Source organism: Manihot esculenta, chromosome 17 (genome assembly GCF_001659605.2).
Source record: "Manihot esculenta cultivar AM560-2 chromosome 17, M.esculenta_v8, whole genome shotgun sequence".
NCBI lineage: Eukaryota > Viridiplantae > Streptophyta > Magnoliopsida > Malpighiales > Euphorbiaceae > Manihot > Manihot esculenta.
Genome location: NC_035177.2, coordinates 31,577,536 through 31,589,265, shown reverse-complemented (window position 1 = coordinate 31,589,265; position 11,730 = coordinate 31,577,536). Strand labels below are relative to the sequence as shown.

Below are 11,730 nucleotides of genomic sequence, written 5' to 3'. Positions count from 1 at the left end.
CACCGGCAATTCTAGCCGGCCATGATCGTGAAGAAGCCTATAAACATAAATCCGTCTCTATCTTCTTCTGAAAAAAAAGTGAGGAATTTTAAACCAAGAAAAAGAAAACAAATCCCAAATACCAAGACAGACTCATAAATCAATTTACTACAAAGTCCTAAATTCACAAATTTAATATTTTGCTTGATCATACCAGAGATTTACTATTTGATTTTTAGATATTATTATTATTAACAAGTCAGTCCCTATATTTTTAAAAATTTATTAAAATATCTTTATCTTTTATCTTTCAGTAAAATAGTCATTTTATTTTTTTTTCACTAAAAATATTTTCTATTAAAAATATATGAAAAATGAGAGAAAAAATTTTTAAAACTCAATTTTATCCTCACTAACCCCTTCTTCTTCTTCCTCAATAATCCGATTTCTTCTCCTCGTCCTTCTTTATTCTCAATAACTCAATTTTTTGAAGTCCAATTTTTCTACTTCTACTCCTTCTTCCTCAATAATCCAATTTTTAAAATCTAATTTTTCTTCTTTTTCCTCCTCTCAATAATCTTTTTTTTTTTTACTTCTTCTTTTCTCTCATTAATCCAATTTTTAAAATTTATTTTAAAAAAAAAAACCGAAAAAGAAGAAGAAAAACCGAAAAAGAAGAAAAATGAGTAATTTGATCTTTTGATTTATTTTTAACGGTAGAAATAAACAGAATTAAATGGAAGGAATTATAATTAACTAACCTTTAACATGTTTATTTATTTATTTATTTTTTGAGTTATATTTATTAAAAATACATTTAATAGATGATAATTTTATAGTTTGTATCATTCTAAGACAAGAGTATGATTTGATATTAATTTTTTATTCAGAAAAAAAAGGAATTATAATTAACTAACCTTTGAGGGTTAATTGTTAGTATATTAATAAATTTTTAAAACTATATCATTCGTACATGACAGATAATTAACTTGGCAATAATAAATTATTTTTAAAATTCTAAAATTACAGTTTTAATCTTGATTAAATTTAAAAAAGAAATGATTGAATGATATTAATAAAATTAATTCATTAAAAAAATCAATGCTAATAATTGAATTCCATGCATAGAAAATGCTAAAGAGCTATTATTTGATGAAACTAGTGGGCTATGGTAGTGCCTTAAAAGGCTATTGAATTTATAATCTTGCTTCAAATAAAATTTAGATAAGTAGAGATGCTCTGATGGATGAGTTCTTTAAAAAAAGTTAAATCAGATTAGAAAATGTAAGGGTCAGAATAGAACGTGGTTGGGTGTTTTAATTCTACAAATTAATTTCTCTAACATATCAAAAAATAACAGTTGATTTATAGTTTTTGGGAGTAAACCAGAAAGTTTATCGATGAACAATCTTTTGTAAATTCTAAAAACAGAACAAAATGTTTATCAAAACAGAAAATCAAATCACTAGTAAAAATTTATAAACAATGTGGTATTACTATAATGGATCATTTATTTTTTGAAGAACTGGTTAAGCATGATGAATGAAGGGGTATTATGAAAATTGAGATGAAGAAGATCGATAAAAATTAAATTTATAGAAATTTATGAGATAAAATGATCGATAAAAAGTTTATCAAAATAGAAAATCAGATAACTAGTCGAAATTTATGAGTAATGTGGTATTATTATGGTATAACATTCATTTTTTTGAAGATGATGGATAAAAAGTTTATTAATAGAATTTGCATATAAATATTATTTTATATAAATTAAATTATAAAATATGAAGCGAAAATGAATGAATTGTGATTTATTTTTTCATTAAAATATATATATTGAACTCTCATTATGAAAAGCTTATAAATTTTTAAATAATTACTTCTTTTAATAACCTATCCGATCGTAAATTAAAATTAATCAAATGGCATATGAAAAAAATTGCCAAAGTAAAAAATCTTTTGACAGTAAATTTATTCTTCTGGAAGTAGCAAAAAGGGGAATGGAATAGAATGTTTTTCTTTTTCCTTTTTTTAATCTGAACTAAACTCCAGATTTCAGGCTCTCCAAAACAGAATTTTATTTTACCAAGAAAACGGAGGAAGCAGAGCAAGAAAGGAAAGCAAAAACAGAGCAAGACTGATAGAGAAAGAGATGGGAGGGGTGACATCGTCCATGGCAGCGAAATTTGCCTTCTTTCCACCAAACCCACCATCATACAAGCTAATAACAGACGACCTTAATGGTCTCTTGCTTTTGAGCCCCTTCCCTCATCGTGAAAATGTCGAAATCTTGAAATTGCCCACTAGGAAAGGCACAGAGATAGTGGCAATGTACATAAGGCATCCTATGGCTACCTCTACTCTTCTTTACTCTCACGGTAATGCTACCGATCTGGGGCAGATGTATGAGCTCTTCATCGAATTGAGCATCCACCTGAGGGTTAATCTAATGGGGTACTCTCGCTATTGCTTTTTACTCCCTTTGCTACTCTAATTTGAAAGCGTTTTAGCGTTGAGCTTTTTTGTGATAGTTTTGCAGTTCCGTAATGGGCTTTTTGCTTGCTTTTATGATTTAGCTGAGAACTTGGGGTGGGTTTGTGTTTTCTCAAGTTTTAGTTTGCAAGAGAGTGGAATTTAGTAGATGCTAGCTAGGAATGTTTTAGCTGGGATTCCTCCAAATTAACTTAAAAACAGATATTTGGTCAATTTATCGGTTTTTGTAGAAAGATTAAATGCAGAATCGAAGTTTTATTCTATACAAATTCATGGAGAAATGAGATATTTCAAGGTGTTGGGAAGATCACATTGACAAAAAGACTGTTTAACAGGTTGAAAATGGGACGAACTTTAATTGTCTAACTGTCTCACCAATGTAAAATTAAGTATACTCTTGGCATATCTGCAGAATTTTTGTAGTTGTGGTTTATGTTAATTATTGTTGCTTAATGAATTTACTCAAACAGCATTTGTATAGACCGTACCTCAAAAAAGCCAGTCAACTGAGGTTCTTAACCTAATGGCTAAAGAAGAAATCCAAGCAAAATAAAAGAAAAAACACTGTTGGTAATTGATGTTTACCCATGTTGTTTTCTAACATAGCTTTATTTTGCAATAAATTGGAATTTAGTTGATGGTTGGCTAGGAATATTTTCAGGTTGTAGCTGTGATTCGTTTAAGTTAACTTAAAAACAGATTTGATTAAATGTAGAATCGAACTTATACTTTATTCAAATTCATGGAGAATGAGATATTTCAAGGTTGTGGGACGATCACATTCACAAAAAGACCATTTAGCATGATGAGAATAGGACAAGCTTCGATTTTAGTACTAGTCTTGGTTTTATCTTATCTTACAGTCTCACCAATGTAAAAGTAAGTATATTCTTGGAATATCTGTAGAACTGTTGTTGTTGTGGTTTATGTTAATTAGTGTTGCTTAATGAATTTACTCAAACAGCATTGCTATGGACCATACCTTAGACAATCCAGTGATCTGAGGTTCTTAACCAAATGGCAACAAACCTGCTTGTAATTGGTTTTCCTATGTCGTTACTGAAGTTATAAATTGTGCTGGTATCTTAAGCTATACCATATCAGAAAAATATTCTCAGTGCATTCACTTATCAACTTTTTTCAGGTATGACTATTCCGGGTATGGGCAATCATCTGGAAAGGTTTGCTTTTCTAAACTTCTTAATAATATCCTTAAATTATGAATAGATATCTTTTTGTTTACAAATTATAGTTGAGGGTTTATGAATTGTGTGGAATTAGTGGGAGGAAAAAATACAAGTTTCATCTGAAGCCATGTTCCTGTATTGCAGCCGAGTGAGCAGAATACATATGCAGATATTGAAGCTGCATACAAGTGTCTTGAAAAAAGTTGTGGCACTAAGCAAGAAGACATTATCCTTTATGGACAATCTGTTGGAAGTGGCCCCACCTTAGATCTTGCAGCTCGACTGCCCCAGTTACGAGCTGTAGTTCTGCATAGTCCCATACTCTCAGGTTTAAGAGTCATGTATCCTGTCAAGCGTACATATTGGTTTGATATTTATAAGGTAACAACATATTTGCAAGTACGTTTAATTGTTTTAGCTCTTTGCTTAAGTGATGCGTATTTTTATTTGTATTTTTTTTAATGTAATGAACTTCTTGTTATCTTGGTTTTCTTTTTTTGCAGAATATTGATAAAATTCCACTAGTTAATTGTCCTGTTCTTATCATTCATGTAAGTGTGCCACTACAACACATTGAACTACCTAATCTCTCTCTCTCTCTCTCTCTCTCTCTCTCTCTCTTCAATTCTATTTTATCTGCACATACTTTTCGTGCACGTTTGCACTTTTGAGTTACAGTGCAAATGGCATTTTAGTTATTTGATTTGCCTCCTTCACATGCTTATTTACATTTATATTTCCCTATATTCTACAGTAAACTTTGAAAAATACATCCTATTCCGGTCAAAAACTTGAAAGTTTTGAAATTTCTTTAAGGAATCAGAGTTTATCATGTAGTCCTGAATGTGCTAAAGTTCTGGCACTTAAGATTTTTAGTTCCTCTAGGCATGCCGATGTTGGTTAACTAAAAGTTTCTTCGCAATCAAAATGCACAAAAATGTGCTTCTTTTGTCCTGATTCTAGTTGTTGAAGTTTTGACTCTACATATGTTATATAATGGCAAAAAGGCCAAATTTGCACTGAATTATACAGTGGAGAGCAAAAATGCTAAATTTCATTTTTTGATTCAAATTTATCTTTAAACTATCATTAAATGGGCAAATAAACTAAGGAGAGCTCATATTCTTAAATCTTCACAAGTGATGGTTTTATTTAGCTTTTTAATGATTGTTTTGGGGTAAATTTGGACCAAAAAATATAGTTTGATATTTTTCGCCCCACTGCAGAGCTCATAGGCAAATTTGCCTTTTAGCCATTATATATAGTCCCTCCAACATCACATAAGATTTCTCCTGCTGTTACATCTGGTAGATCAAGTTTATGGTGCTATTTGCTTCAAATTTTCTAGCCATGAAGTACTTTGTGGCACTTTTGCTTTCCTTTTATGAGATTTTGGCAATTTTTTCAAAAAATTTGATGTAACTGGATATGCATTAGTATTAAGGGCTATGCAGGCAGGCAACCCAAATCTAAACAAGGAAATGGATATCATGTTAAAGGCCTACTATTTTTCCAGTTTTAAAGAATTGCAGATCCATACAAAAAATAAATAAAGGCTTTAAAAAAGGAAATACTAAATTATGATGTGAACACCCAATCTTATATCGTGTGAAAAGATAATTCATCTGGAACCCGTGAATGGTCTGTTCCTCATTCCTATGGCTTTTGTTTGTAGTAATAGTGATAATGTGTATGTTCTGTATGCATTTTGAAGTTGATTGCAAGATTCATAGAAAAATCTGTATGTGCTGTATTTCAATACTCTTACTAATGTGTAGGGAACTTCAGATGAAGTTGTGGATTGCTCCCATGGTAAGCAACTCTGGGAACTGTGTAAAGAAAAATACGAACCGCTCTGGCTTAAAGGAGGCAACCACTGCGATCTAGAGCAGTTTCCAGAGTATATCAGGCATCTGAAGAAGTTCATATCAACTGTTGAGAAACCTCCTTCTCAAAGATACACTTCAAGGAGAAGTACAGACCAGTTTGAGCAACCCCGGAAGAGTACTGATGTTTTTGAAGTTTCGAGGAAAAGTACAGACAGGAGAGAAAAACCAAGGCATAGTACTGACAGACCTGAGAAACTGAAAAACCAATCCAATCATGCTGATAAACTGGAAAAACTCAAAAATCAGTCGAGCAATGCTGATAAACTAGAAAAGCTGCGTGTCTCCTTTGATCAAAGGTCTCGAAAAAGTGTTGATTGCCATGAGAAGTCTCAGAAATGCATCGACCACCAACTGGAAAGGGCAAGAAAAAGCGTCGACAGGTTGGATAGAATACGAACAGGTTAACACTTGAAACCAACTATTAATGTCATGCATGGTTTTGGAGTTGTGGGCAATTTATTTGGCTTATTTGTTTCTAATTTATATGGTTTTTTCGGCTGCTTAATTGGCTTGTGTTATCTCCACAATAACTGTTGGCATAAAATGAGAAAAGGTTGATGAATCTTGCATTATCACACATATAGTCACTGTCTTCATTTTCAATTTTCACAAATGCAAATATGGCTTTCCATTCTTGATTGAACTAAATTAGAAAGTCATCTAAGCATGCGCCCTTATTCACACAATCGCCGCACGGATGCAAATAGCACAGATGAGAAACGGTTGCAAAAGCTGATTAGTGGGAAAGGTCTCAATATAACCAGAAGCCTTAGTATTTGGCGGTGCTTGACAACTGCCACATCATTGGTCATCAGAACTACATTTTCAACCTGGGAAACACATAAAAGAATAAAGTGGAAAATAGAATATGATGAAAGAATCTCACCCAAAGTCTAGTTCACGTCCAATTCGTACCCCTCATCCCATCTTACATCCCTCCCCCACCCCCCCCAAAAAAAAAAAAAAAATTTACATATATAATATATTACTACACAATGGAGAATACAGCTAAAAGAATATTAATTGCTTGATGGTTGCACGACTTCTATTTCTTTGTTGTTCTCCTTTACGGCAGAAGTTTTTAACCTTCAATCAACAATTAAGTTTGCTATTTCCAGAGGATGCCAGAGCGTTGTTTTTGAAATAGACCCAATTCAGTTGAAGCTGTTGCTTAATGCAGTTAACCCTTTTGTTTCTTGGGAGCTGGAGGCCATCTTTCAAGAGTTAAAATCTTTACGTACCTATTCCTCCTTTTCTTTCGTTCATATGCCTAGATGAGCAAATTCTTGTGCTCATTGGTTAGCATGTACAGCTACATCTGGTTTTTTGCCTTGAGGCTGGTCATCAAACCCCCTGCAACAGCTGCTGTCTTTGCTGGATTAGGATAGGATGCAACTCTTTGCTTACTCTTGAATGAAATGCCATTTTAAGATTAGGAGAAAAAAAAGGAGAATACAACTGGGAGAGAGTCAAACAGAAACCGAGCCAACTCGTTCACTAAAGTGAAATTAATACTTTTTCTTTAATTGAAATTAATATTTTTTCTCAATCAAAAGATAAAGATGCATATAACACATATATGGACTGCAACCACTAGATCCAAGCAAAATTAATACGTTGATTCTGCACAATGTATCAACCACCCAAATCACATTGCCCTCTCATTAATCCGGTCAAAAAGCAGGGATTGGAAACATACAGCGAGTTTTATTAGTATTATCCTGATAATGAATGTGTCGTCCAAAAGGGTCGATCTACTTTTAACTATATTTCTTTCTGAGAATGGTGAAACTAAAAGGGTATTCTTTCTTTTCGTTTTTTTGGTTATCTCTGACCCCTAAGACGAATATCAATCATTGGCACGGACATCAATGTAATGTTGTTCATAAATAGAAAGATCCCTTTGGTGCTTCTAAAAGAAAAAAAATGAGGAAACGTCTGAAAAAATTGAATATTCTTGCTGAACATGGGCAGGTTCCACAGATGTTGAGAGGCAAGGTCTTTAGCAGCAGCTAATCTTTTGGTCATAGCATTGATTCAAGGGGCTCTATCAAAGGGCTTTGTATCATTGTAACAGACATCCCAGACAGCTTCCATGGCATCCTTTGCAGCAGCTTCTGAGCAGTATGGGTTGGCAATCACTGATTTCATCACTCTTCTTCTCACACATTCCTTCAAATTTAACATTCAAAACTTGAGAAATATTCTGAAATTTGAAGAATGTACTAAACAAGCAGGAGAAAAGAAAAGCAAAACAAAACTAGAAAGGCAAAAACAAAAATGAGAACTGTGATTCATTTCCTTTTTCTTATTTCCTTTGAACATAGATTGAGTGACCAAGTTTCCATTGATAAAGTATACTTGCTATTAGATATATAAAACAGCAATATCTACAATGAGAGGGACGAAGACCTCACCTCGATTCTTGTTCTTATTTTCAAGCTAAACTCCAAATTAAAGTAGACTATAACAAGGTTCTCTAGGGAAGGATAACATCTTCTGCATTACTTTATCTTATCTCATCTTCTTTGAATGAACCCCTCTGTTAAGACAAAAGTCATCATCACAGTTTGGGCCATACTCTCTCGATTTAGAGGGGTAACAGCTAGAACATTATTAATTAAAGCGGAGCCTAAGAGTTCAAAGATGATGCAATATCAGAGTCAGTTCTCAATTATTCATTATCCTGCCCCCTTGTTGCTTTAAAATTCCTACTCAAATATAGCTTTATTTCTTAATAGAAACTTTCTTATTTCATTTCCAGGGCATCAACCACAGTAATGAAGACAAGAAGATCAAGAAAAGTAAGTTAGAGTTAACACTCAAATCAGATACATCATACATCTCAGCAATGTCTTTCAGATAGGAACTGCCAAACAGATTCCTTGTTCCATTTTCCAACTAAAACACGAAAAATTTTCATGTCAAATCTGCCTATCTCAAAATAGCACTGTGATCATCCAAAGCAAATGGGTTCTTCTCAACCAAGAAAAGATTAAAAAAGTTACTTCCACAATTTATCCTAAAGCCCAAGGACTCTGTCCCTTCCTAGAGTGGTCCTTACGTATGGAAAGTTTCAATTTTTCACAGAATATGAAGGTTCATTCTTTTTCTTTTATTATTGTTATTATTTTTTATATCAGTCAAGAGGTATTATAAACTTATATGCACAGAGATTATAGTTTACACATAAATCTGTTTAAAGAATCTGAACTCACTTGTTCATGACCTCTTATTTTCATGTAACCACGCAGCAGTTCCCTTTTATAATGACAATCTCCGCTTAGATGGCCAGCACGAATCTGCATCACACAAATGAAAAATGAAAAGAAAAGGAACCAAGTATCAAATCTACAATATGATATATTACCTTAGACTACACAGTTTTTACTATGTTACTACGGATGCATGTGATTACTGTTAACAAAAAACATATTCATAAATTGACCTAAAACACTCCAACCTCCATCAAATTAATATGAAATATATTGCAAGATTTCACATGAAATGTACGAAGTGGACACTTTTATAAATACACATTCAAAAAATCAAACACTTTAACCATCACTATTATTAGTGCAAGTTAATGATGCAGTATGACCTCAAAGAGAAAAGGTATGGGGCAAGATTTTTTATGAACCTTGGTTCATTTTTTTTTTCCCTAGAAAAAGATCATTAATTTTACATACATGCCGCAATATTTTACCAAGCATGAAATAATTGATGATAGAACAGTCTACAATACTTTATGTAAACGTAGTTGCTCAATTATTAGTATCATGGTTATTACTCAACCACGGTTCGACTTTGCTGAAAATCACTCTAGTGTTATTTATCTTGAATGCAGCATATCAATATGGGAGGGAGCAAACTTAGTCTTGGAGTGCAAAAGCTAATCTGAGAGTACCATTAATTGTTAATACCAAACAAACCATTTTAAATCATTTTTATTACCACTGTCATCTCAAGCTACTATATTTTACCACGCAGTTATTATTTTCAATAAATATATATAACCATCAACAACAAAAGATATGCACAAGTCAATAATCTTAGAAAGATTCACGCACATAAACATATGGCAAGCGTAAGAAAAATGGCAAAACAACTCCGTCAAATAAAAGATGCAAATAAGACTCAGCAGAGAAAGAAATTGTTAATTGTAACCATGATGCGCACCTCACTACAGGCATGATGGGCACAATTAGCCCAGTCCAAGTTTGCAGCACGGCAGTCATCATAAGCATGAATCAGTTCATGCATAACCACTTGGTTGACCTCATCTTGAACATTCATGTGATTACTGCACACCATTATCTACAAAGCATAGCCAGAGAAAATATAAGAATAGAAAAATAATTATTATCAGAAGATTAGAGAAACGCAAATGGAAAAAATAATACGCTGATCAATTCATAAAAAAAGATGAAATAATTGACCAAGAAATTTACATTCAACTCATACTCACTAGAAACCCTGTTCTTTACGGACATCTCAAGTAATTATTAATTCAAATTATTCATGCAGACATCTAAAACGTCAACAAAATGTAAATTCAGCACTTAAATAACTGAAGCAAATAATTTAAACAAAGAATTCACATGAATGAGCATTGTTACCCCTTCACCACGAACATAACCACCACTGATATTCTTATCACAATTAACAGCGTTAATGAAATTGTCCCCAATCCCGCACCCAGCTTTCTCCAAATGCTCCTTCAAAAATTTCACTTTCTGAGCTACAGCCCACAGGAAGACAAACAAGAAACATCAATGAATGAACTATACACGCAGCTTAATTATGGTATTAGAAAAAATTGAAAGCTAAAATTTTCTTTTTGTTCATAAATTGAAGCAGTCAAATGGCTTATCCGCCTTCCAAAACCCTAAACCCTAGTCAGATTTCCGAAAATTTAAGGGGATGAATTAAAGAAATACGAAAAAGCTCTACTTTCGAGACTGCGTCGAATCATATCCTGGCATTCTTCTACCGTCAGGCCGCCGGAGCCAGGGGTGTGGGTCAGTTCCTCCTCCATTCTGTTTATGGGCTCTTGGCTGACTCCGATGCTGTGTTTGGCATGAGGCGAAAGAGAAATAAAGAAAGGTTAAAGAGAAAGTGTAAATAAAAATAAAGAGGGTTTTTTTTTCCCCTTTTTTGCAAGGATAGAATTACCATTAAAGAAATGCAAGTCATATCTCTCATCTTTCTCTCCACCTTTATACGGAGACAGAGTTTTCTTCCTTTGGTCCTTACTTTTTTCTAAGCAACAGCCTTCAATCTACCGCTTTCGTTGATCTCTCCTTGCCCATAGCCTTCTGGCCTAGCATGGGTTTACCCTCCCCATGAGTTAAGGCTGTGTTTGTTTCAATTTTAATTTATAAAATTTTATGAAATTTAATTGAATTTTATATTTTATATATTTAATTTTAAAAAAATAGAATTTTTATAAAATTAATTATAACTAAAATTAATTTCTTTTTTACATAAAAAATGTAATTATTATATTTATAGAGTAAATAATAACTAGAACTTAATTTTTTCCAAAAAAAAAAACTAGCACTTAATTAAGGATGAAAAAGTTAAGATTAAAGTATGAATTATTAGACGTTATTTCTCATTTGACAACCTGTTAGAGCCATGAGTGATCACTTTTCACTAGACTTAAAATTAATGGACCAAGGATTATTTGTCAATGCAACTAAACACTAGTTATATTTTAATTTATATTTTTATATATAGAAAAAAAATAAAAGGGTTAAAAATAATAAATTTTCAGTGGAATATTTTTTTTTATCTTTCCTATTTTACTATAATAGCCCCAACTCGTAATTAAATTACTTAATTATAACCCTTCACGTTCCCATTCTTGCATTTTCCCTCTCCGTCCTGTCTGTCATTTCATTTTTTTGAAAAAAAAGAAATCAAAGAATTGCATAGAAAAACCACACGCAATTCAAATCTAGTATTTGATGGAGAGGGATTACCAACTTTAAGATCGACACAACTGCTCATCTGCGGCCAAGGGAGACTTCATGCAATTCGAAAATAGCCGACTGGGGAGACAACGAAGCGCTCTTATGGCAAAGTGAACGAGAGCCTTCATCTGAGCTTTTTTTCAAATCATACCTAAATGAAATTAATTTTTTCAAATTATGCAGGATCCGAAAATATTTTCGGAT

General features: G+C 32.7%; 2 protein-coding genes across 3 annotated transcripts; one reads left to right on the top strand and one right to left on the bottom strand.

The window, feature by feature from the left end:
* Positions 1-2,023: 2,023 nt before the first annotated feature.
* On the top strand, positions 2,024-6,123 carry LOC110605227 (alpha/beta hydrolase domain-containing protein 17B). The gene is made up of 5 exons (XM_021743643.2): positions 2,024-2,433; positions 3,617-3,653; positions 3,804-4,040; positions 4,163-4,210; positions 5,438-6,123. Exons 1-5 carry the CDS (start codon positions 2,132-2,134, stop codon positions 5,951-5,953), a joined length of 1,140 nt encoding a protein of 379 aa, XP_021599335.1. The 5' UTR covers positions 2,024-2,131; the 3' UTR covers positions 5,954-6,123.
* Positions 6,124-7,235: 1,112 nt separating this feature from the next.
* LOC110605228 (mitochondrial inner membrane protease ATP23) lies at positions 7,236-10,881 on the bottom strand. 2 transcript variants are annotated; one of them, XR_006349214.1, is made up of 7 exons: positions 10,724-10,881; positions 10,502-10,617; positions 10,168-10,289; positions 9,728-9,865; positions 8,767-8,850; positions 7,966-8,090; positions 7,413-7,720 (listed from the first exon to the last, which is right to left on the bottom strand). XR_006349214.1 is itself a non-coding variant. In XM_021743644.2 (6 exons), the coding sequence occupies exons 2-6, from the start codon at positions 10,584-10,586 to the stop codon at positions 7,586-7,588; spliced, it is 564 nt and encodes a 187-aa protein (XP_021599336.1). In that variant the 5' UTR covers positions 10,587-10,617; positions 10,724-10,875; the 3' UTR covers positions 7,236-7,585. The 2 variants fall into 2 exon arrangements, 1 of the variants encoding a protein (XP_021599336.1); XM_021743644.2 differs by lacking the exon at positions 7,966-8,090 and having other exon boundaries at positions 7,236-7,720; positions 10,724-10,875.
* Positions 10,882-11,730: the final 849 nt, after the last annotated feature.

Excerpts from the sequence above, each read along its gene's own strand:
- LOC110605227 (XM_021743643.2), top strand. The coding sequence starts at position 2,132 with ATGGGAGGGGTGACATCGTCCATGGCAGCGAAATTTGCCTTCTTTCCA. Across the intron at positions 3,654-3,803 it reads ATGGGCAATCATCTGGAAAG|CCGAGTGAGCAGAATACATA; the intron begins GTTTGCTTTTCT and ends CCTGTATTGCAG. Across the intron at positions 4,211-5,437 it reads GTCCTGTTCTTATCATTCAT|GGAACTTCAGATGAAGTTGT; the intron begins GTAAGTGTGCCA and ends ACTAATGTGTAG.
- LOC110605228 (XM_021743644.2), bottom strand. The coding sequence starts at position 10,586 with ATGGAGGAGGAACTGACCCACACCCCTGGCTCCGGCGGCCTGACGGTA. Across the intron at positions 9,866-10,167 it reads GTTATGTTCGTGGTGAAGGG|ATAATGGTGTGCAGTAATCA; the intron begins GTAACAATGCTC and ends TATGCTTTGTAG. Across the intron at positions 8,851-9,727 it reads CCCATCATGCCTGTAGTGAG|ATTCGTGCTGGCCATCTAAG; the intron begins GTGCGCATCATG and ends TGTGTGATGCAG.